The following is a 25,800-nucleotide window of genomic DNA, read 5'->3' on the forward strand; positions in this document are numbered from 1 at the left end:
CAAAGGGCTGTCGGGTGCGTGTAGTTATCAGCAATTGCCTGACTCTGACTGTTCTTTGTATTGGGACATGTCAAGTAAACGGCTCTGGTTTTCTAAGAAATTATATCCTTGGTCCTAGGGGTTTTGGTAAGCTCAGAAGGGTGAGTTTTGTAGGGTTTGTGAAATGAGTAAGGGGGGGGATTGTGGGAACTAGTATTTTGTCAAAGCCCGCTGAGAGTTGGGGAAATAGGTACTCTGGGAAATGTAGTTTCCCACAGCAACGTTGTTTGGGTTCATAATGGGGGTACCAAACACAAAGGGGTTATTCGATTTTGGTAAGGAAGATTCATTGGGGAGGGGTAGGTTGATTTTGGAACGCATATAAAAGCCTCAAGGACTTGGCCTTCCTCTTCCCCTATGAAATACTGTCTCTCAACTGGGGCATTCCCCTGAGCATAACTCTGATTCCCCCCTTGGAACATCCAGGGTTGTGTTCTGAGAGCGCCAGCCCTTCCCTGGCCACCTGAATAAGGTTTTCTCGGGATCTACGTGGGAGAATACCCTCTGGGTTTTCACATTAAGCACGAACATAATTTGCATTCAACAAACTTACTACATTGAAAAAAAATGAATGCTTTGTATAACCCCTCCCCACCATACATTCAAATGGCCAAATGTGAATGCCGAAAGAACTGCCTGCCAATATCTACCCATAACTGGAAAAATGTATAATTTTATTGGCCAAAGTGTTAACCACAATTTTAAAAGCTGATAACAAAGCTAAGGAGCCATTTAATATCTAACGTGCCAAGCAATTATGAGACATTTAACAAATGCAGGTGGTACAAAACAAATCTACAAATAAGTTATGCTGCAAAATCCCTGCCGAGGCTAATTACAGGCAATTGAGAGGCAAAAGGAATACTGAAACCATAGAATAACTGAAGCCCCCTACCAAAACATACAAAGTATTAAGAACAGCTCCACATCACAAGACTTGCCATGTCCCACCAACATTATTAAGAAGCATATTAAGACATAGATGACCTCTGCAAGCAATTCTTGAACAGGCAGCATGCACACATGGCTATATGCGATATTTACACAATCACTAAAAATGTAGAACGCACACCCATAAGAACTGATGAACTGCTGCCCCATCTCCAGCATACCAATTGTGGCAGACATTCTAGAAAGGGTGTTTAACACCAACTTCCAGACCTGCAGCACAGTGCATAATGACTTTCATAAACATCCCAGCGTATTGTAATCGACCTACTGAGCACTAAGATCCTTGTCGTACAGCTGAAGACCATCCCACTGTGTCTCAACCTCTCCACTGCAAGCAAATGGGTGACCTCAACATACTCCACTACCACCTCATTCAGTTAGTGGGGCATTACAGAACAGCAGACCATCTTCCATCCTTCTTGCAGGAACACACATTACAAGTAAAGCTGAGGCACTTCCTGTCTGACATCCACTCAACCTCATGCAAATTACCAAAAGACTCAGAACTCTGCCAATAGTTGTTTACATTTATGAAGCCTCTTGCATCAGTGAAATCCTGCAAGGAAACCTTCCAATGTCATGCTTACGATGCTCAAATAGTCTCCAATATGTTGAAGACCCTCACAAAAACTCACCATAGTAGTCTGCCTGATTACTGTATGGGCCTAAATAAATAATCAAGAACACACCATGCTTGAATGGGGAAAAATATGAAATCCTGACCATAGGTCCATCATGACAAAAACCTTAACTTGTACATATTCTACATCTCTAGGCATTACACAATCCTACTAGCGATAAAAGAATTCTAAGAGTACTCTTGCCATGGAAAACTCGCTGCACCTGCTGTAGCTCATACTAAACTGCGAGCAATTGTGTTCACCTGCTTGGACACTTCAAATAGTCTCTTTGCTGGTCTTCCAGAGAAAGATAATTTACAATTCTAAAAGAAAGCAGCTAGAACACTACCCTGCTAGTCAGAGCGAAGAGTTGCCATTAAGGCAGTGTGCATTGCATAAAGGGGCTACCTAGAAATCTTTTGTGCATGGTACTTTTCCTAATATTCAACGTGTTAAGTCACAGAGATCCTCAACTAAAAACAACTGTTGTCTTGTCCCCTAAAAAAACACAGGGGGCATGTAAGCCCAACTCCTTGCAATAACCTGTCACCGTCATAAGGTATGAAAGGACTATCGGATATTCTGAAAGTCTCCAAATACTCAAGTGGTCAAACGGGCATTAAACAACTTAAGTGGAAGGAGAGAAAGTCCTACATTGTGATTAAAGACTATGTTCCATTTGATACTCTACAAATCAACAAATAAAAACAGGAATGACTATGCTGTTCTGCCGAGTCTGTTACACCCTCTGTGATTTTTTGGATGGCTTATCTTTGCCATGTTCTGGTGGAATCTTCAGGCTCCTTGTAAGCGATGACATTAACAACGTGAAGCCTCTCAGTTCTCTGCGAGGGTTGATGTTGGTCAACATGATCCCCACACAGTCTTCCCCCAGTGACCACCTCAAGCTTATTGTATCTAAGCACAGCACATGAAAAATCTTCCAATGGTGCACTTCAGGCATAGGTAACGCAAGTGCATTGTTTCACCTGTCATCACTTTTTACAGTGATGATCCGTAACCATAAAGGGCTATTGAGCCAATGTCACCCCCACAAAATAAATGTGCCCTGCTTACCCACCAAGGACGTCTCTTGTAGTGCCAGCGTTACCATGTGACATATGATCTCAATTCTTATGAATTAGATTAAGTGGATTTGGAGATTTTGTTATTCTTTCATCTATGAAGACTCCCTTTTCAATTTGTTTTGAAGGACTGGCATGCAGCAGGTCAGGCTGTAAAATTGCTCTAAAGATGCTGGTTTAAGGAAACCATAGAATTTGGAATAAAGAATCCCGATGGGTAAACGCTCCATTATGCACCCAAGAACATGCACTCCCTTCTATAAAAGATTCCGCTCCTGCTTTTCCACCTGGCGGTTGGATCCGGGAATTTGTTTTTTTCCTTTATCCATTTGGGTGTGGCCCTTTTAACATTCTGTGACATTTTCACAAAAAAAATATTTACTTTGTTTTTTTATTGTCTCTGGCGCTGGTTTTTGTTTTTTAACTGTGATATTAAGTTTTTCTCAAAACCTTTTATTAAACCGTTAAAAAAAAGAATCTTAACACCAACAGTGAATGTTATTTGTTACATGGTTTAAGGAATCCGTGTGATGCATATGCCCTTTTTTGACTGTCCCCGCCTCATGAACTTGCATCTGGTACAGTCCTGCACCTCGTGCACTGAATTCACACATAGCCTCCTTTGTAACCGCTTATAACATATGTAGGCCAAGGGAAGGGAACCAAGGCTTGAAGTCCACTGTCTGACTCATAGGTCATGGGGTGTCCGTACCAGCAGCAGTGCAGGAGGGGGAAATGTGATCTCAGGGCTGGGCGGAAAGTCGTTCCTCCAGCTAGTGGGCTTCCTGAGGGAGACCGTTCATGGACTCTACTCCAGCCCTTCCAGTGCACAGGTACCCACCTTTGCTTTCCTCTAATGTGGTTTCCGTCGCCAGTGCTTTGAAGGATTTCCCTTTCCACACAAGTCTATTACAGTACAGAAGAGAGGCACCAAGACTTCAACTCTGCTTTTTACATGTCATATGGGCCCTTGAGTTGATGAGGCTTCGACGAAATCCCCCAGCTGGAGTGGTACCACTGGTCCATCCTTTGGGGGGTGGAGCTACTCTCTATATAAACCCTGCCCATCTGTGTTGGTGGCACTGGTAGCATACAAGAGCCCTCTGGTCCTTCTGTCAAGAGCTTATTCCTGTGAGGATGCTGACAAATGCCGGAGTACCCGCAAACAAAGGCATGCAAACATTCCAGGACTTGCTGTCTCTAAAGAAATTGCACCTCAAGAGCAGACAGAAGTTCCAGATGAATCATTGTTCCTCCTTTGGGTAAGAAGTTTATGATATGTTCCGCTAACAAAAACATGTTCTCCAACTGGTCTGCAGTGTCCTTAAGACTCTGGGACCATCATCCCAGACTGTTCAGAACCACCTCCATCTCACCACCCCGACTCCTCAGTTACCAGATGCCTTCTCACCAGCCCTACAGCTGTTTCCACTTTTAACATGTGTTCAGTGACCTCAGCCTTTCATTTTCAATATTCAACAGCAGCTGCTGGTACCTTTTGGCCCCAGTGTTCGACACCTCTATTGGTGGGCTCTTTATTCTCGCCTATGGCCTTGCACTGTCCTTCAGATGAAGAGGAAGGTGCCCCGGTCTCCTCCTAGTCCGAGTCAGACCAGCTCCTAGACAGTTTAACTCCTGACAACTTTGTGGAGGCTCCGGCTGACAAACTCGGGGGACAGGGTTCTCCCTGCCCCGGTTCAGCTTCGGGAGTCTAACCCCTGTGATACACTGTCAGTTCTTTCTCTAGAGCCCATCCTACCCCCTCGGAGTGCTTATATAGTTACCGCCATATCCTTGGGGAAGAGCATCCCTCCCCTCGACCCCCCCAAACGAAGTTTGGGGGTGTTAGGTTGAAGGCCTTGCAGGGTCTAGGCCTGGTGCTCCTCTGACACTCCCCATACATAGGGCCTTCAGGCTTAAGCTTTGTTTGCAAAAATCAAGCCCAGATAGTCTGCCTTGTTCAGGCTATTGGAAGCTACATTGCGAGTCTGCCACTACTTCTTGGTAGAAGCCTTTCTCAGAACCTGATCTGTCAAAACATTTTAACACTGAATTCATATTTTCAAAGGATGCTGGCAGCGGCTGTTGGGTAATCTGTTGTATGGCCTGAGGTATAAGTAATTACTAGGCTCTTGGGTTTCTCCCTCCTTTTGATAAGGACAGCAGGGTCTGGGGCACATCAGAGACATGGATTTACTGTTGGAGCCAGTCAATTGTGCCTGTGTTTTTATCATGGTATTACTCTGAAATGCCTTAGGAAAAGGAGGAATTCACAGAATGTATACCTCATGCAATCTTTGGGCAGGCAATGGACAACAACCTTTTCTTGTCCAGAAGTTTTTTTTTTCTTCATTGCTCGATGTGCTGTGCTTTACACTATGGTTATTTGCTTGGGCAACATTATGGCTTCCAACAAAGCTGCTACATAAGCATGACTCTTTATGGGTAATCCAGAGGAGGTCAGTACATTTTCTTTTTGTTTTACTTTCAGACCTGACTCCCCTGCCCCACCCCCACTCTCCCCCAAAAGGCATTTCTGGAATCGGTTTACTATTTACTGTTCTGCCACTTTATAAGCATGTCATAGCAACTAGATCTGCTACCTGTGCTGATGTGACGTTAGACAATTTCCCATCTCCTAAGGTACACACCGAATACCCTGCTGCCAGTATTTATCCCTATAACAAGAACCATCCACAAAGCATACTAGATCATCCTTGCATATTGTTTTAGTAAACCTACTCCTTCGGGATATAATTTGTAACATCCACACAATTGTGTGGTTCACTGTCCTCAGGTTCTCCATTTTTTTTGTTGTGATTGGCAGAAAGGATGCTGGGTTCAGCAATGTGCATTGGGTCAAATTAAAGTTAGATGAATTTAAAAGCAACATCTCATACTTGTTTGACCAGGAAACCTACATGGTGTGCCTGGTTTTTAGCAATAAAGGCAGCATGTCTTTATTCGCTTTCTCTAAGCAATCCTTACAGAACACTCTAGTTTAATAGGTCACATGGGCTCAAGAGTCCTTGCACTTTTCATTTGTGTACTTTGCATTATCAATAGTTCACTAGAAAACAAGCTTTTCCCTTAAGTTTAAAAGAGCGTATCGAACTGCAACAAAGTCCACTGGAAAGGAAAAGAGAGGATTGATGATGCTTTGCAGTGTGGGTTAGGGGTAAAACAAAAGAACAATGTTCTCGGCACTTATGTATTACTGAGCGATGGCCTGTCTTAGTCGGTGCTCCAGATAAGATTTTGAAGTGGGAGTATTTATCTCCCCATTTTTTTAAAGTTGTGAGTAAAATCATTTTTTAAGGTGTAAAAATGTAAGTCCAATTCCCAATGGGAGTATTTTATAAGCGAGTAAAAAAATGTTTTGCTGGAAAATGGAATTGTTTTTGTAATGTATTCCTTTGCACCTAGTTATTCATACATTAAAAGATGCATGTTGTGAGAAACCTAAGGGTATCCTCCCACCTACTCCCCTTGGACCCTCTGCTCAGGTGACCAGGGATCCTAACCCGGGAGATGGAGTTGCGAGGCAGGATCACCTGGGTGGTGGAGGGTCCTTGGGGATTGGCGAGAGGATATCCGCAGGTGAGACATGGTATCTCCCCTTTTCTGATGAGAATCAATCTCTCCCTTGCCTTTACAGACTATTATACACCACCATTTCTCATTTCCCCCTCATGAAAAACATGATGGTACTGGTACTAACACTAAACTCATTTCACAAATCTGGTACTGGGACGAGGAAGACACCTGAAGAGTAGCTGTGCAGGTCATGCATGTCCCAATAACTATGGCCAGCCAAGGAACTGCAACCTGTTAAATGGTTGCAGGTGTATTAAAAGGGTGTGAAGCAGCATAGTAGAGATGCAGCTGGGCTGGAGAGCAAAGCCATCCGAGGTGGAGCAGGTAACACATGGGCCAGTGAAAAGGACGCCAAGAGATGAAAATCCAGGAAGATGCTGGGGCCATTGCGGGCTGCGGAGGGTCTGGGCGAAGCCAGTTCCCGTTTGTTCCCTGATGGGAGTGGGGAACACCTTGGAGCCACGACTGCTGCAGCAGAGGGAGGGAGGGAGAGAGAGAGAGAGAGCAAGCAAGTGCTGCTCGCTGGAGCTCGTTGGGAGTGCGAGAGGAGCGAACGATAAACCCAAGAACCCGAAAAGGCGACCAGTGCACCCAGAGGGGCGTCTGCACACCAGTGAGTGACGGGGAAGGTTCACTGAGGCCGCGGCGCTCCAGGCCCATGGTATAAGTGATGGCTAATGTGGAAGAAAACGAAATGCAAGCACAAGAGGTCTGGAGACCGAAAACAAACTATTGAACACCGAACAATTGCCAAATATGAATCATGTTTTTTAATAATGAATGGGTCGCAATACCAAAGAAAAAATGTTGATTATCGAACGAACTGACAAGTGATATTTTCATATATTTTCTTCAATTCAGCATTCAGACTTTTTACATGCATGAAAGAAACGGAACGTGATGTGCTTTTGTGAACAAGATGAAATTAAAGAAACCGCACTTGCAAACAAAGTGAAAAGTGTGGAAAAGCAAAACACTATTGGATAGTATGAAAAAAGTGGTAAGCAGAAGAAATACCATGAAGGAAAGTGTGTGAAAGTCACATGTGGATAAAGGCAAGAGGCCCTTAAATTGTATCAGAGGAACAAGTGGACTTGTAACACAGATGAAAAAGGAATCCTGTGTTAGGGAAGTTTTATGAAAAAGTATGAACTGTGGTAAAGCACCAAGGGTTAACGGTTTTGTGACCTGTGATGGGTTTACCGTGTGGTCTGACAACTGCGCCTAGACCGAAGAACCCTTCTTTGGATTAACCCACGAAGAGTCAAGAGCCTGAGGCTGGTCGGCATAAAAGTTGTTCAAGTGATGAAAAGAAAAGGCAAATTACACAAGTTGATTTTAACTGATTTTGAAGCCTTGTAAAACTGAACTTTGGTATGGGACCACCACGAGTTTTTGTTGGAACTGTTTTGAACTTGGGGAAGGGAGCCAAGAGCAGGCCTGGACCTGGAAGAAGCTCAGAACTTTAGTTTGGACACTTACTTTGGTTGCTGACATCCCTACACATTGCTTAGCTTTAGTTGTGAGGGCAAGTGTAGGTTTTGTACACAGACTTCATTTGAACTTACTGGCTCAGGCTATCCTTCGTTTATTTAGGTAGGGAAATACCACCTTAGTATAGGGCAAGTTAGGCCTTACACCATCCTGGCATTTGAGTTAATAGTCCTTTTTGTTTGAACTTTGAATCTGTTTTCTGTGTCCTGCTTCATGATGCCTTAATGTTTACATCTACCAATCAGGCAGTAATAGTAGTTTTGAATGGATTGTGTCCTCCAATGTATTCCACATCTTTGACATGTATGTAATGTCCACAGCTGTGTACTTTGGAAACTTTCGGCAGAGGGCGTCCTGCGTCGATGGCATCGGGTCAATGTCCCTCGAATGCCTCCGTCTAGGGGGACGCCACTGGATGTTATAAATAGGATGCACGGGCGCCGTAGTCTGTTCTTTTTTTTTCCGCAAATGTGTTTGCTTCGAAGACTCGGCGCTTCGTGTATTCCTCGTGAATGTCTTCTTCGACCCTGCTAAGGCCTTGCGGGAGCGTAAGGAGAAGTTGCATGTAGATGGGGGTTCTACACCCAGTAAGTCTCGTAAAACTGCCAAGGGGATGTCCACAGACGATTCGAGGGGCAAATCTCTGCATCGTAAGGAGTCCTGGGGGGGATCTCGGTCCCGGAGTGGTTCCCGCCATTCGTCCTCGTCTCGGCATTCCAGGAAGCGCTGTCACCAGTCACCTTCCCTGTCCTCGGAGGATGGCACTGCAAGGAAAGTGGCTTGTCCTACTATGTCCTCGACACCAGAGGAATGGGCAGCCTTCAGGGAGCAGATGCTGGTGATTTTCCAATCCCAGGGTACAGGTCCGCCCTCGCCTTCGGAAGAAGCCGGCGGGGAACAGTCTCGGTCCGTGGCTCGTGCGCCTTCAGGCTTGGGTCCTCAGCGCGATTCTCATCGGAAACCTTTGAGGTCCCGTTCAGACAAGGTTCAGGCTGATCGCATGAGACATGCTTCCAGGTTTCGGTCTTCGTCACCAGAGAGATTGCAGAAATCTGGCAAGGGGTCGGGTCCACTCCGTTGGCGCCTTGTCCATCGGATACAGATGTCGAAGCTTTGCCTTCACACCAGCCCGCAGCGCCGTTGTTGGCGCCCTCAGGGCCCTTTGGCATTTATTTACCAATGGAGGTCCCCGGTACTGTGGATCCTCCAAGGAAGGCTACGTCCAAGTCTGTGAGGCCTGTTAAGGATTCCAGACCCTCTTCTGTCCCGAGGAAGGAGTTTTTTCTCCCTCTGGATGACATCCATGAGGATGAGAAGTCAGATTTAGAACTTGCCCCTGTTGAGCCTGATGTGGCTCCTGTCTTTTTTAGTGGACAGTCAGTTGGAAGAGTTACAGCAATTTCTTCATGATTCCAGTGGCTTGGACACTTCTCCTGAGGTGAAGTTTGGCAGACGTGAGCCTGGGGCTCATGCGGAGTCGTCCTACAGGAGACTGATGGCTAGGGTCACTGAGTATCTTGATTGGTCTAGTCCTCCAGATGCTTTTGTTCAGGATGACTTAACAGATATTTTGGATCAAGGTCTGCCCTCTGACCCGGTGTTACCTTTTCATTTGACGTTGCAGAATGGGGTGGAGGCTGCTTAGCAGACACCTGAATCTCTTCCGGCAGTTAACAAATCGTTAACTATAAAATACCACCCTTCTGGTAGCGACTCAACTACCTTTCCTTTCACCCCACTCCCAAGAGTTTGGTGGTTGAGGCGGCTATGGCCACCTCAAGGCAGGCGATGTATCCTACCATCCCTCCTGATAGGGACGACAAACACTTCGATGGTTGGGCATGCAAGGTGTTTTCTGCGGGGAATATGGCTCTGAAGTCAGCCAACTCTACTTGTGCCTTAGCAAGATTTTCATACACTCTGTGGAATTGTTTCTCTAGCAGCTGAGCATATCCCCAATGTGGAAGAAAGGGATGGATTCCTTGCTCTCGTGCAGGATGGCAAGGATGCCATTTGTGAATCCCTTCAGGTTTGGACACGGCTGACTGTGTTAGCCGGTCCATGGCTGCGAGAACCGTTATGCGCAGTTTTTCGTGGTTACGGAAGTCGGGTTTTGCTACGGATGTATAAGGCCATCTTTTGAACATGCCCTTTGATGGCTCGCATTTGTTTGGCAGCAAAGCTGACGAGAGTCTTGAGAGGTTGCAGACCTCAAAAGCTGCAGCTAAATCTTTGAGTGCAGCTGTGCGTCAACCTCCACCTTTTCGTCTTAGGGGACAGCAGTGGAGGGGAAGTTCTTTTCGTTACCGCTCCTCCTTTGGTAGGACGAGAGAAGCCGCCAGTCAAAGGGGTCAGCGTAAAAGTACCTGTGGTGGTCGGCAGAATAGGGGTGCCAAAGCTGCTCAGTCAGCTGCCTCTTTGCCTTAAGGTGCTGCCGCAGCCGCTCCAAAACAATGAGGCCATGTTCATTGTCTGCCAGTTTGAGGCAGACTGTCTAAGAAGCTCTAAGAACAGAGAGCTATTACTTTGGATGCAGGGGTTTGGGAAACAATATCCCACGGCTACTGCCTTCCTTACCTAAAGCGGCCTCCTGACAACCCACTGGGGAATCTCTTTGAAGCTTACAGATACGCTCCTTGTGCAGGAAATCTTGACCCTGCTGGAGAAAGGCGCTATAGAACTGGTTCCTGTAGTGGAGAGGAACAAAGGATGGTATTCCCCATATTTTTTGATTCCAAGGAAAGGCAGGGGACTGAGACCCATCTTGGACTTGCGTTGGTTGAACAACTTCTCAGGAAGGACAAGTTCAAGATGGTCCCTCTTTCTCAGGTCCTCCAGGCCCTTCGAATTCAGGATTGCTTGGTGTCTCTGGACCTACACGATACTTACTTTCATGTGCCGATTCATCCAAAGCACAGAAAGAACCTGAGGTGTGCGGCGGGCGACTCGCACTTTGTTTCATGTCCTACCATTCGTATTGACCTCCGCCCGAGGGTCTTCACCAAGCTAATGGTGGTGCTGCCAACGTATCTGAGGGGAACGGGGATTCACGTCTACCCCTACCTGGATGACTGGCTGATCCGTGTGCGTTCTCCCGAGCAAGCGATGGATCATCTCACCTGCCGCTCCCTACACAAGCTGGGCTTCTCACTCAATTTCAAGAAATCGCACTTCGGGCTGTGTTGGACACGTTCATGGGGGAAGTGCTCGCCTCCCAAGGTGAGGGCTCATCACATTGTGCAGATGATGGACAAGTTTCAACATGCCCAGCGTCTCGCGGCAAATTAATTCATAAGGTTGCTCGGCCTCATGGCATCCTGCATTTTTCTGGTACCAGAGGACAGACTGAGGATGAGATCCCTGCAATGGGTCCTCAAGATGCAGTGGTCACAATTCTCAGGCAAGATGTCTGATCCCGTTCAGATTCCACTCTGTCTCACAGGATCTTCTTTGGTGGGCCAACGAGGGGAACCTGATTAAAGGGGAGCCGTTTTGACAACCTTTCTCACATGCACTTCTGTTTCACCACTGGCCTGCTTAACTTCAGTTTGCCCTGCCTCCTTCCCCTCTGCATCACATCCCTTCACTCCCTTACTGGTTTCTACCCCTTTCTACAATGCATCCCTCACTTCCACTCCTATTTATACTTATCCTCTTTACTTTGTTTTCACTCCTTTTGGGACCATTCCCCCTCAACCCTTTCCCTCCCAAATATTCTCCTTCTCATGCGCCAGCCCATTCTCTGCACAGAAGACACCCTGTAAGATCCAATTACCCTTCTCATCTATCCTCCCACCTTCCCCTCAAAGCCCCCTCCTCCCTCCCCATCACTCTTATCTTTGGCCTCTGGAATGCCCAATTTATCTTTGCAAAAACCTTTGAAACAGACTACTTTCATCATCATATCCCCCTCGCTTGCAGCCTTGAGCATCAGAGACTTGGATCACACTCCTGTTTTACGCACTGACTCCAACACACCTTCCACACCCTGCTCGCTCCTCTAAAAGGGGCTGTGGTATTGGTCTAATGCTCAGCAAGGCTCACCCTTCTGCCCCCCATCCTTTGGCTTTCTATATCTGTCTTTTGAAATTACTAATTTCCCACTCCTCCCTCTCACCATCATCTTTCTTTATCAGCCACCAGGACCTCCTAATTCCTTAGGTCTAGATCAGAACATAATCCATGACTCTGGTCCAGTAAAGCTCCCTTGCACCACCTCATGGGGGACTTCTTATCTCGCTCACTTATCAACTGGAACCAGCTCCATCTTATCGGACTATTCTGACTACTCCCTTACCTCACTAATTCATCTTCCCACTCATTCCATAGGGGACTCTATTAATGTTGTCTACCTATTCTCCCCACTTTCCTCTTCTGCACTCACTAGTGACTCCTCCCTGTCTGACAACTCTAACCTCCACTTATTTCTATTTTGCTGCCTCTCTTCCTCTCTCTCATGATATGATAGGTTATTTATAATGCGTTTAATACCCAGAGGTTTCTAAGCGCGGACCCGAGGATCGAACCTGTGGTGCTCTGTCGTGTCTTACTTCCAAGGCGAGCATGTTGCCCCTGAGCTATCCTCCCAAGTCAAAGCACTAAGCACTCATTTAAAACTTACCTCCTGGTCCCCTACCTAACCCAAGTCATGTGTGAAATCCATGTCCTTAAGACAGACGTGTAGCATTACCTTTGCAAATGGCGCAAGAGCTGTACAGTCGCTCTATTCCTCCCCATCAAGAATACCCTTCTTTCCTTATCTACTTCCCTCAGCTCTGCCAAATCTTCCGACTTCACCAACTTGTGCACCCTGCTCTCACCCACTATATCACCCCCCGCCTATCTCCACAACCTCCCACCTTCGATCCTCCCCCCCCCCCCCCCTCTTTACTGGCATCAATACGAAGGACTTCCCACCCTTCTTGTGCCCGTGCTGACCTGTTTGCTCCACAGTGTTGGAGCTTCCACATTTTAACTGCTTCTACCCGCATTGCTTTTTGACTACTCTTTATTTCCTGATCTTGCCTGCTTGTTTCAATATAACTGTCCAACCAATCCTCAAGACGAGAAGCCTTCAGCAGATCCCAATAAACCATAGACCTGTTTCTCTCCTTCTCTGTTGTTCTTATATTCTTGAACACATTTCCTTCAAAGGAATTTCCTCCTACCTAGACCGTAAGGACCTATGAGACCCTCAAACTGTTTTCCCCAGCCATCACTATACAGAAACTGCTCTCTGCCATGTCTTCAACTTTCTGACATCTGTACACCATAGTAAATTTATCTGCTATCCAAATCATAGTTAACATACAGCTGCCTTCGACACAGCGGGTCCTCTCGACTTCATTACATTGCTAAACCTGGCATCCTGGACACTGCTCTGGACTGGGTCGCCTCCTACCACTCCCACTGGTCTTTCTCCATTTCATGAAATTAAGCAACATGTGACCCGGACCCCTTCCTATTGGCATCCCTCAAGATTCCATTCACGGCCCATTACCTTTCACCCTTTACACTACCTCCCTCAGACAACTGTTCTTGTTTCTCCTACCACCTTCTTTCCTTATGGCACATACATCTTCACCTTCCCTAGTTAACACATCTGGTCTGTCAACACACATTTCTGCCTGCCTCTCTGTAGTTGGTCACTGCAGAGAGGACTAGTTGGGCACTTCAATGTCTAATGCTAAACTCCCCCATGATCAAAATGATATACCTACCTGCAACAAAAGGCCCCTCAGGCCTTACCTGTGCCATCACCTGGCATATTCTCTGCCGCTGAAGGCGCACAACCTCATGGTACTTTTTGACAGCAATATCTATCTCCATCACTTTATCACTATTGCCTCTATGTTGGCCGCAATTAACCCTCTTAATTCAGAAAAATCTACCCCCTCACAACTCTGCTGAAACCATTATACTAACCCTAGTACTTAATCACTTTGACTACTGTGCTACTTACATTTAATGACAAAACCAGTCCCTCTTCAAATTCCTTCTGCTCATATTCAGATATATGCATGGCCTGCCCCCCCGCTGCCAGCTGCACAATCTTCTGATACTCTCCATGCATCCTCAACTCTTCTACCCTCTTACATTGCTCTGTTCTCCATATGCCCTACACTTCGTATTACTTTAGATTCTTCACCCTGTTAGCCCTACCCCTCTACCCCATCCCTACACATGCCAAGAACTTCCCCACAATCCACTCTTTAGTCTGCTCGAAAATTCTACCTCTTTGGCCATCTTGTACCTACACTCACTTTACTCCCCTCCCTCCGACTTCCCAGGGCCTAACTCGACTGTAAATGTCTTACTTTAAATAGCCAATCCCCTCATAATGCTGTATAGAACATTTTGCCTAGTCTTGTCCCTAGTTTCTATACCATCTACTCCCCATGTACTGGTCCAAAGCTCACTACATGAGCATTGAACGGCACCTGATCCACAAATGCCCCTTCATTTATTTTGTTTCCAGTTGAAAAACCATTATACCTTAATAAATACATACAAATAAGAATAAATACTTTGCCCACACATTTTTTGGCTTTTGACATTGCAAATGTATTACTGGTTCCTACGAGACAGACGACAGTATTTCTTTCATATGGCTTATAGCTGCGCATTTGGAGAAACATGTTGCTTAAATCTTACTTTTCCAGGCCGAAGAAATAAAAACCATTCCGTTAATAGAAATATGGAAGACTGGCATGTGTTCTCCTCTGGACACCTTGACAGAGAATTATTGTGACTCAAAAACCAACTCTTATGTCCGACTTACTAAGGTAGTTCTGCACAATCGTTTTATGTTAGCAGGGCCTTAATCTGATTTAGCTTCCCAGCTCTGTAGTTAATACTTTAGGTGTCACTTATTTTGGAAACATGTTTTCATGACTGTTGTGGAAAGATTGCAATACTTGATCTATGCAGGAGGCAACCATTGTTGTCACATAGTTCCATCTACCACATTTCTGAGTTGCAACAAGGTTAGCTTTTTCATAGACTTTTCTTTTGAAAATAAGGATAGTTGCTAAGTAACCATTGCTCTAAGGTGCACAAAAGATGGCATTGGGTATTTGGTATAATCCATACAATTTGCATCGGTCTTCTCTAGGAGGTAGATTTACAGTTTCCCAAAGGTACATTTAATGTTTCATTGCCTTTGAAAACTAAGTACTGTACAAATACATCTCTGAACCCTATTTGTTTTTTTTCTTTGCAGAGATGCCTGCTCTCATGGCTCTGCGGAAGCGTGCACAAGGAGAAAAGCCATTGGCTGGAGCCAAGATTGTGGGTTGTACTCACATAACTGCCCAAACTGCAGTAAGTGTTCTGATCCTAATTTTAAGCAGTGTGTGTTGGTGCAAATCAACATGGTGATTTGATTATATACTGCCTTTTTAAAACGGTTAGGTTTCAGTACTACAGGTAACCTGTCAATTTAATGCTATTCTAGTGCATTTTAAAAGCATGTTACTAATGTAACAGTGAGTCCTACCATCCTGAGGGGACTTTTGGACTTTGGACTATTGGTGCAGTCGTTTTTTTCATTTTTTTTTTATTCACTGGAAATGCTACAAAGCTGCATACTTCTAAGTATACACCCCCTATTGCTTGCTCTGCATTCTTTATGCCACGTTTCACACTGAATTGTTTTTTCGTTGTTGCTGGCAACCAGTGAGAAGAAAAGCTTGTAGTTTAGCAATAATCGTAGCTTGAATATTATGTATCCAATGGGGGAGTCATGCATTCCCCGGCGGTAACCTCCTCCCATGTGGCCAGGACGGCAGGGGACGGCATCCGCTACCTGATGGGGGTGGCTAAACGAGGGAGGATCACATTGCAGGAGACAACTACCAGAGGATTGGCTTCATTGGATGAGGCGTGGTATCACCATTTGCCCATGAGGGAAGACCTCCTGATACCCAATACCATAATGGCCTATTGCCATGTGTTTGCCACCCCCTTGGGAAAATAAACCTTTTCCCAACACCCTTTTGGTCAAACTACCATGTCAAAGAAGAAAATGCTTTTCTTCCAGATATTATGCATCAAGTGACATCAATGCACTCTAATTCACACAACCACATGAGTACTGAGACGTAGGATGAAGGAATTGATGCTAAACAGTAGGAACGTCAAGCTCAATGAGCATGCTAGTTTGATGAAAATGCCTTGTGCACGAGATATTTAAAAATGGCAACCACACTGAAAATTGGTTTTGAGAAGAAGACATTGCATCTCCCACAGAAGCGTGCGAACCCTGGAGACACAAGCCTGTATGGCGGAGCCATGGATCTCACCAGCAGAGGAGGAGAGTAATGTGCCATGAGCAGGATGTACTGTTGAGACGCCAGGAGCCTCAAGAGTTCCTGGGGGCTCAGCAGCTCAAGGAGGCAGTGTTCACCTTACTCGGACCTGAGGGAAGGCAGGTGGTGAGGAGCAGAGCCACGAGAGAAGCCAGAGAGACGTTGGAGCAACCCAGAGGGGGAAGCAAGCTGTAGAGCTATGCTGCATAAGTGCGATAAAGGACCAAAGACGCTACAGGGAGCTGTTGAGTCAGCCCAAACAAAGAGGGAACCCCTGGGTCATTTCAGCGACTGCGCCAATGGCAATTTAAACATGATGGAGTTGCGAAGACAAAATAAGAAGATTGCTCACAAGTAAAAAGGACAGAGTTCAAACTCAAACCCCACTAACGCATGAGTGCATGGAATGCAGATGTGGGGAAAAGCTTAAACAAACCTTGAAACCAATATATCGTACCACGAATGATATATGCAGTTTTGAATATAAAGCGAACCTCTGGTACAGTAGAACAGTCCTGGCAAGAGTAAACCAGGCAGTTGGAAGTACAAGAGGTCCTGGCAGGGGAGAATACTAGGCAAATTACAAACCTATACATACTATCTAGAAAGAACAGTGTTTGTTGAACCAAGAAGGAACTTTTGTTAAAGAGGTACTTACAAGGCTAAAGGCCTTTTTGCCTAATGTGATTTTTGTGGGCCAAAGAGAGACACACAGAATGATTAGAACAAGAGACATTGGCATCCCATTGACGAATCCTGAGGAAGGGAATCGCCCTCTGGAACGAAGGTCTTAATCTAGGAGAACATTTTCTCTGGACCTATTCTATTTTTCATTTATGAACACTTCTTGCCAATAACAGGTTAAAGACATTTCCTTTCTCACTTTATTATTTGTTTGTAGGCAATGGTCAGGATGGAACGTTTGGACACAAGGATGGCTTTTGATTTTTGACATCCTGACACAGACCGCACCTTAGTTTTTGTTCTAGGTAGGAAAATTCCCCTTTAGAGCAAGGTCAGAGAGGCATTTTCCCAACCCGTCGAAGTTCGTCTTCAACCAAAAACATGACACTTTGTGTCCGGCTTTCCTTTCTGACGCCTCACATATGGTGTCAGTAGTGGGATCGGGCTCAATTGACATAAACTGGGGAACCCTTAGATTTGAGAAACTCAGCAACCGAACTTCCGACCCATCAATTGCCACAGAACACCATTGGATTGGACCTGTGCAGTAGCGGTGGAGAATTGATCCAACCCGGGGACAGTTTTAATGCCCACAGACTTGGTCCTCATTCTCCCAACCAGAACTTTTCCTCTAAGTCGAGTCTAGCCTGGCGGCATGGCCTAGACATCTTGGCAGGCATCATAGACCCTGACTATAGAGAGGACATTAAAAAAATCATGATGCAAAATAACAGCAAATGGGCATATTAAGTGATGGCAGGAGAGACTAGCCCAGGGGATTCTGGAAATGGCTCTGTTTGCCAAGCCCATGGAACTTAAAAGCTATAATAAGACAGAAAGAGAAACCAAAAGTTTCAGGGAGGCAACCATAGTCTTCACATTATACCAGAGGCAGTCCCATCTTGTAACGCTCACCTGACTCCCACGGAGGCGCTGGTCTAGTCTGGGTTGCTGTGGCCTCTTCGAGCGTGATGCGCAGAACTCGGAACACCAACTGAACAGGACCCTCAAATCTTGCTTGTCTGGCCCGTAGGAATATCCTTCTGCAGATGAGAAAGGGGATTAACAGCCTGCAGAATAGTGTGCTTGCTCCCCCCTCCCCCCCTTCGTTCTTCTCTAACTTCCTCCGAAATCCCCGGTTGAAGCTCACCTTATGGTTTGAAAGGATGAACTCTCCATCCTGCTTCTGGTGCAGGGGCACGTGTTTGTTCAGTTACTTCACTGGTTTTCAGAATGGCGCTGGCAAAATCCACTTGACTTTTCCGAGTGGAACGCCGTAAGTATGAAGATTACAAAAGTTCAAGTGTTGAGCCTCCTTTTCTGTTGGCTTCCTAACCTGTGATATGTCCTTTATTTCAGGTGCAGAATGAAGGCGATGCGTTGAGGGATTGAATTGCCGATGGTAAACTCAGGTGAGTTAGCGATGGGGGCGATCCCTCTTAATGTCTTTATGTTCCTCCAGTAATGTCTTTTGTCCTTTCCCCATAGGGGCTGGGGTGCGGTACCTGCCAACGAAGCGGCGCCGACCCGAAATGAGGAATGGTCCACCAACAGAAGACCGGTAAGTGTTATGGCGGAAAATGAGGCTTTCCTCATATGTTCCTTCTGCTCACCTTTTGTCTCTTCTTCTCTCCCTTAGGCGCAGAGATGTGGCGACCGGTGCAGACAGTCGCGGTGGAGCCAGAAGAACTCCGAGGACAGGTGAGTGAAGCGCGGCGCTGCAGCGAGCAACGCGGTGCTTTTAAATGAAAGTCTTTTCTCAGGAACGCTGGCGTGAAGGTTCCGGATGCAGGTAAGAAGTTTGATAAAATTCTTGGTTTTCACCTTTCTCTTCTCTCCTTACAGGTGTTCCAGGATCGAGGTGGGCGTGGCTGGAGACCAGATGCAGGCGCAGACACGGTCAGCGTTCAGCTGCTTGGATGCAGAACAACGCAAAGCGTGAGCTACTGTCTGGGCGTGGCTTAAATAGCCCCCAAAGTAGTTCCAGGTAAGTATCCTTCCCTGGCCACGCCCGAGTGGCAAAATAGTCCCAATGAAAAAATAGACCCTTTCAGATCTCAGGGAGGCCTGAATCTTGCAGCATGGTCTGCATCAGGTAAGTGCACAAAACACCTTTCATTATGAGCCTGGCGCCTATGGCGCCAGGACTGATGTCCAACATGAGCCTGGCGCCAACGGCGCCAGGACAGAGTCCAAAGCGCCCCTATAAGGGGCCGCTGGGCTTTTACCCGGGGGCATGATGCCTGCTCCCGGGGGTGCTGGGCCTGGCCTGGTGCTCCGGGGGTAGGCATCATGACACATCTCGGATATCCTGAGAAGAGGCCAAAGATTTTCCTGATCTATATTTTGCCCAAAGGAATGATCCCTTACTTGCTGGGCCTTTCCTTCAGGTCCTATCCGAATAGAGGGAGGGCAGGAGAAAGGTATGGGACATTTTTCCTAAAGACTGGACTGTTATACAGGGGAGATATTGGGCTGGATGGTAGCCCTGCATCACAAATCATGGTGCCCAAAAGTTCCCAGAAAATAGTGCTGAAAATTGCCCATTCCCACTTGTCAGCCCTATAGGGTCAACTAAAACTCAATTACAGATTCTGAAACAATTCTATTGGCCCAGGATCTATGCCAACGTAAAGAACTTTCTACTCACTTGCTCTGTATGTCAGAAGACAAGTTTCCAAATTCCCCCTCCAGCTCCATTGCAGCCTTTGCCAATCATGGTTATGTCACGTATCGGCATGGATATAGTTTGACCCCTTGACTCATCAAAATTGGGAATCCAACACATACTGGTGATATTAGATTATGCAACCAGTTATCCTGAAGCCTTTCTTTTACCAATTAACATGACACAACAAATTCTCGAGCATTTAATTACATTTTTTCAAGAGTTGGGTTTTCAAAGGAGATCTTGACAGACCAAGGATCTACGTTAATGAGTACACTCATGTCAAAAGTAAAGGAAATTCTTCAGATTAAAACACTGCAAACTTCAATCAACCTCAAACTGATGGCTTAGTGGAACGGTTCAATACTATAAAAAATACTTGAATACTTTAAAGCACATTTTAAAGAAACTGGTTGAAGCCGATGGCAAACACTCAGATGTTATGACACCATGTGCCCTTTTTGCCATTAGAAAGACCTCCCAATCCTCAACAGTGTTTTCTCCATTTGAACTTTTATTTGAAAGAGAACCGCAAGATGTCCTTTATGTTGTGTGAGACCTGTGAGGAAAGGGAAAAAGCCATTTTACTGCTTTCCCAAACAGCCCAGAGACTAAAGGAGAATATGGCTGCATTTCGTACAAGCCACCATGATTAATACCCAAAAACACCAGAAAGGCTATTATGATAGAAAAGCTGTATCCTTTCCTATTGGACAAAAGGTTCTTGTTCTCCTCCCTTCATCTGCGACCAAAATGCTTTAAGTGGCATGGCCCCTGTGAAATAACAGAGCAGACGGGGCCTTATGATTATTGGGTCTCGCAACTATACAAAGTTAGACTCGCATCTATCAATTTAATCTTCTTAAGGAGTGGAGAGAGAATCCCATCGAAGACACTACAGTGGTACTAACCAGTTTATCTGATGAATCAATTAAGAATACTTTGAATCCTGCTGACTGTGGTGCTGGAATGCATTGGAGGGACAGGGCCTCCATGTCCTTGTTCCGTACTCCCTTATGTGTGTTCTGTGTTTTGTGCACAGGAGTCCAGTTGGGACTGCTGGAAGTGCAGTTGTGGTGAAGAGAGACCCTTAGGATACCCATATGGCAGCCATGGGTGGGGGTACATCCCTGTACCCCTAGTGTTTTTGGGCACCTGCGGGTGGCCCACAGAGCAGGATATGTGCTGGTGGCAGCTCAATACTGAATTTGACAGGTGCTCCGAGTATCCTCCATTTTGGCTAAGTTATGGGTGTCTGGTTTCTGTGTGTGTGACACCATGAATGAGACAGCCCTGCCTAAAACTGACATGAATGCAGTGTGGTGTGCTGAACGTCTGGGTGCTTGCCCTAATTCACATTCCTTGTTATGGGTGTCTGGGAGGAAGTGAATAGCCTGAATGCCTGTGAGCCTGATTGGCTGCCTGCCTGCATGAATGCCCTTCTGTCTGATTAGCTGACTGAGCCTGGCATAGCAGAGTGAATAGGGGACAGATGTGTATATCTGGGGACCTATCACTTCCCAATTTGTTCAGAAGCTGAAGCATCACGTGACCACGACTTTGAACAACTACAAAAGCGAAAGGAAGCCGGTAAGCACTACGGTTATCAGGCGTACGATCTCACGCACATGAGGATCGATCTCAGACAATAGCGAATGTTTGAGCAACAAGGAAATAGAAGCTCCCAGCCTCTACTGCATCCGGGAAGCCTAAGAGCAAGAAAGACTTTCCCCGCTCCAACTCGCTTAAGACTGTCTGTCGCCAACACAGCTGACAGCAGTTGAAGCGAGCGGGCGTTTCTACAGAGGCTCATATACTGACACGTGACCTGTGTCACGTGCCTTCTCTTGGACACTCCCCCTGAGCTCAGTTATAAAACCACAACAGCGCGACCCTTGCGGCGTGAAGCCCGCGCGGAGGAAAGGGCGCGCTGTTTGACTGTTTGCGGCTGGAGGTGGCTAATAGGAGAGGTGAGAAACCATTGTCAAAAAGGACTCTTCTGTCAGATCAACTATAAAATACTAAGGCTAAAGATGGATAATACAAAACCATGCACTAGATTGCAAGAAAAATTGGAAGAAACACTTGCAATAAAGGATAAAGGCAGGCCGAAAGACCATGATCATCCCCAGCTCACTGACATTCACATAGAAGAGAACCGAGACCATCTATAAACAAAGAAAATACTACAGTGAAAAATGAGAGCAAATACAGCACTAGTGATCTTCCACTAAAAAATGCTCTTCCTGTACTTAACAACGCGAATGCTGCCACAGAGATCCAATCTAGATCCTTCCTAGACCAGATAAACACAGTGCCAGGGGAAAATAGAATCCAACAGAAGTCAACAGATGATAACATAGATCTTGTAGAAGAGATATTAAAACAATGTGATTCTGACGCTAAACAACCATAAAAAAAAATCCCAGATGACTCATGCTGCACACCATCCTTACAGGAAAGAGCACGGATCGCAAAACAACAATGGCAGACAATGTATCGGTCAGCCCACTCTCTGTGCGACAATAACATACATCCCATTCCCCTAAGGATAGCACGACTCTCAATGGACATCACAGAGATAGACGCCTTATTGGATAGTCAAGACAAAAGACGAGAGGTTTTCAACGTGAACTGTGCCACCAACCAAATAAATACCTCTACACCGAACAACTACAAAGACAGTAAATTAACAAAAAAAAATGATGTGAATGAAAATAACGGATACCAAAAAAACAAACATCGGGGACAGAAGAGTCTTCGGCAATAAGCACACAATCAGAACACAATAGGGACGTGAATAATTCACCACCAAGAATACCAACAACAATGTTAGACCTACAAAATACCCTAACTGCAGTATTATCAAACGCAATGATTCCCTTTTTGAAAATACAAGAATCAATGGTTGACGCCACAAAAGACCAGGCTACGCTACTAACGATTATGACAAAACAAACTCAGTTCGAAGCATTTACAACCAGCATACAGGAGCGCCTGATATGAGGCCGAAACATCAAGATCTTGGCAATCTCGTTTAGCAGATATGGCAAGAGTAGAGCATATCGAAAAACAGAATTTACTAGAAACAGTGTTGAATATAACAAAAAAACTAATAGACGAAAAGGCAAGAAAACAATCCCAAATCTCACCATGGATCTAAGCAATAAGCCAAGACACACAAACCGATGAAGCAGATTGGTCAAAACACAAGATTGACAAGACAACGCAGTACGAGATGCAACCATTGAGGATTGAAACATCTGAAACTAATGAACCTTCCATATGTACACCATTTGACATATTTGATCTCTCAAAACGACCACAAGCAGGACAGGATAGTCTGAATAAGCCAACGCATAAAAAAGCTAGAAAAAAATCACAAACGGGATCTAGAGCGTTCCTTAGAAATATGCAAAAAGCGCAAAAAAAGCTACATGAGAAAACATCACAAAATAACAAGAACAAAGTGACGAAACATAAAGAGATAAAAAATACAAACTTGCCTATGCAAACAACGGACAGTGCCATTACAAGTGTCCAAATACACAATCCAGCACAAAGGGATCCTTTAGACGATCTGATATTGGAAATTCATCACCAGAATAACAAGCAAACAACAAGCAAAACTGGAGTAACAAGAGGTGAAGAAAAGTCCCTGAATTCAAGTATAGCATCGGCAACAGAGCAGATTACAATTGAAGACTCCGTAGAAGATACCTTTTGCAGTACAAATGATCAAAACGACCAGTTGATTGTCATCGATGAATATAACGATCCAATCAGGACGCCAACAACTATTTCGCATGATTCAACCATACAAGGAGATAAAGCAGCCTTCAATTACTCTGCTGTCTCGAGTGCGGAATCATGGACATCTCCTGAAAGGCAACAGATTTCAGAAAAAGAACAGAAGCAGACTACTACCCAAGAGTTGCGGATTTTGAAACCTAATTTCCAGAATCCTTTGAGTAGAACATACGCCTACAGAGTGGCCCTGTTCCAACTCGCGCCAAGTTCAGAAGAACCAGTGACACTTAATAGATATAACACTTTGCGACTGATGAAAGCAATCCCGCAACTTGGAGATATAGAATCGGATAACATCGAAGTAATAACTTTCCCCAATAAGAATCATATGGAGGAAGCTCACATTGACTTTTACCTAGAGGAAACCATGGACCGTGTCCTAGCGGCCAACCATCATCTTAAGAAACTTGGCTTTAAAGCAGAAGAAGTTTATGTAACCAGACTGATGGCAAAAAAGAAATCTATGAATATCACAATATTAGACCAAAGGATAAAAAACAACAAAAAGAATGAGGAACATCAAACTAACATACAAACTAATGATCGAAGTACCCCAAGTCAAGTAAATTTAGCTGAAAGGACAAACAAGAACGCTCAACCAAGGAAGACATACCTATAACAACCAAAGGAGAAACTATGTGACTCACAGAAAATATCTCTAACTTCGTGGAACACAAGGGGCTATAAACATCTCCTAGAAAATTACTCCCCAGTTTTAGCGAATTCAGAATGAATCTGCTTACAAGAGACCTGGCTTACTGATGAGATCGTCTGCGAGGGATATACAACCTGGATGAACCCTGCAATTCAATCGAAAACAGGTAGAGCGGCATCAGGAATGATAATCCTAATGAAAATCAATACAATGTGGAATATAACCGCAAGAATGAACATAAATTCCTGGTTTCAATACATAACCATTAGCATGCCAGCATACAATCCAGAACGTAATGACAATAAAACGACACGCAAGAGCGAAAACAAAAGTATCTCAATCTTCAACATCTATTGGAATCCAATGGCAATCAATGACAACAAGCTAATTAATTCCGTATGCGAAGAAATTGACTCCATCTCCCGAGCTAATATTGGAAACGAATTAATCATAGCCGGTGACTTTAATATGCATTTATTTAACAAAGAGGGAATCAAATTTTCAATGCAAGAAATGTCACCTCGTGCAAGGAAATGGATGAAGGAGCTGAGAATTCGTAACATTTCCTTCACAAAACAACCGTTAAATGGAGAGGGGATACCGTGTGCAACGTGGATAGGAAAAACCTCTACGTCGATAATTGACTATTTCGAAGGGATTGTGTCCTCCGACGTATTCCTCATCTTAGATATATCCTTCCAGCTCTGCTGGCCTCGGAAAATTTTTTTCTCTAGAGGGCGCTGCGCGTCGACGTCCCTCGAGTCAATGTCCCTCGACAGCCGCCGTATCGACGTCATCCTGCCTATAAAGGCCGCGCGCGGCGTCCGTTGCTCAGTTCCGTTTTTCCGCGCTTACTCGGTGCCTCGGAATACCGTTGCTCAGTTCTTAGTCAGATTAATCCTATTTACCTCGAGTTATTCGATCCGTACTCGATGGCTTCCTCGTCGGAACCGACAACTCCTCGATCCGGCTTCAAAAAATGTCGAGATTGTGGGAAAAAGATGTCGTTGACCGATCCTCACAGAAATTGTCTGTGGTGCTTGGGAGCTGAACACCATTGTTCGGAATGCGAGGACTGTATGTCCATGACAGCTAAGGCCCTGAAGGAGCGTAGGGAGAAGCTGGAGAAAGGTAAGACTTTTAAAGCTTCTTCTTCGTCGACGAAGTCGAGACATTCGTCTCCTCGTCACCATTCGCGCTCCATGTCTCGGAGTGGGTCTCATCACTCCTCGAGATCGAAGCACTCGAAGAGGAGACGTCGAAGATCCCCTTCTCCGTCTTCCTCTTCCTCTGTTTTGCCAAAAAGAATCCCTTGCCCCACGAAACATAGTTCCCGGGCTGAATGGGAGGAATTCCGAAAAAATATGATGAGCGTCTTCGAGAAAGCGGCCTCGACCCCCTCGAAGACTGCCGAGAGCGATGCTCTGGTCGAAAGACCCGAAGGTCAAAAACGCCGCGAGTCGCAGTACCCGGCGAAAAAAACCTCTCGAGCAGGACTATGACCTCCAAACCTTCCTCGAAGGTTCCGTCGACGCCGTCGACTAAGGTTCCGTCGAGGTCGATGTCTTCGACGCCGTTGTCGAAGGGACCTTCGACACACGGGTCTGTCGACTCGACGCCGGCCTCGACACCCGCGTCGACGCCAAGAAAAGTCACGGTGACCACACATCCAGTGACTATCCCCAGGCCCTCGACGTCGATGGCGTCGATATTGTCGAGTAGAATTCCAATTCTGTCGAGGTCCTCGAGGCCTCCACCTCTGTTTTCGACGCCACGCTCGAAGCCTTTGATGTCGGCGTCGACGACATCGACGACATCGACGTTTTCGAGGCCAATAATAAGTTCGGCACCCTCTGCCTTGGAAATGGGATTTACTCCCTTTATGAGT

The 25,800-nt window shown here is 45.6% G+C and overlaps 1 protein-coding gene across 4 annotated transcripts in view; it reads left to right on the forward strand.

Moving 5' to 3' along the window:
- The window catches only part of AHCYL2 (adenosylhomocysteinase like 2), a 1,110,190-nt gene that overhangs the window by 454,020 nt on the left and 630,370 nt on the right, over window positions 1–25,800 (forward strand). For all 4 annotated transcript variants that reach the window (XM_069629580.1, XM_069629582.1, XM_069629581.1 and 1 more), the window contains one exon: window positions 15,009–15,109. In XM_069629580.1, the coding sequence (XP_069485681.1) occupies window positions 15,009–15,109 (101 nt within the window). The remainder of the gene's footprint in view (window positions 1–15,008; window positions 15,110–25,800) is intronic.

The sequence above is a fragment of the Ambystoma mexicanum genome, chromosome 12, assembly GCF_040938575.1.
Source record: "Ambystoma mexicanum isolate Mex_15411 chromosome 12, UKY_AmexF1_1, whole genome shotgun sequence".
In the NCBI taxonomy this organism is placed as follows: domain Eukaryota; kingdom Metazoa; phylum Chordata; class Amphibia; order Caudata; family Ambystomatidae; genus Ambystoma; species Ambystoma mexicanum.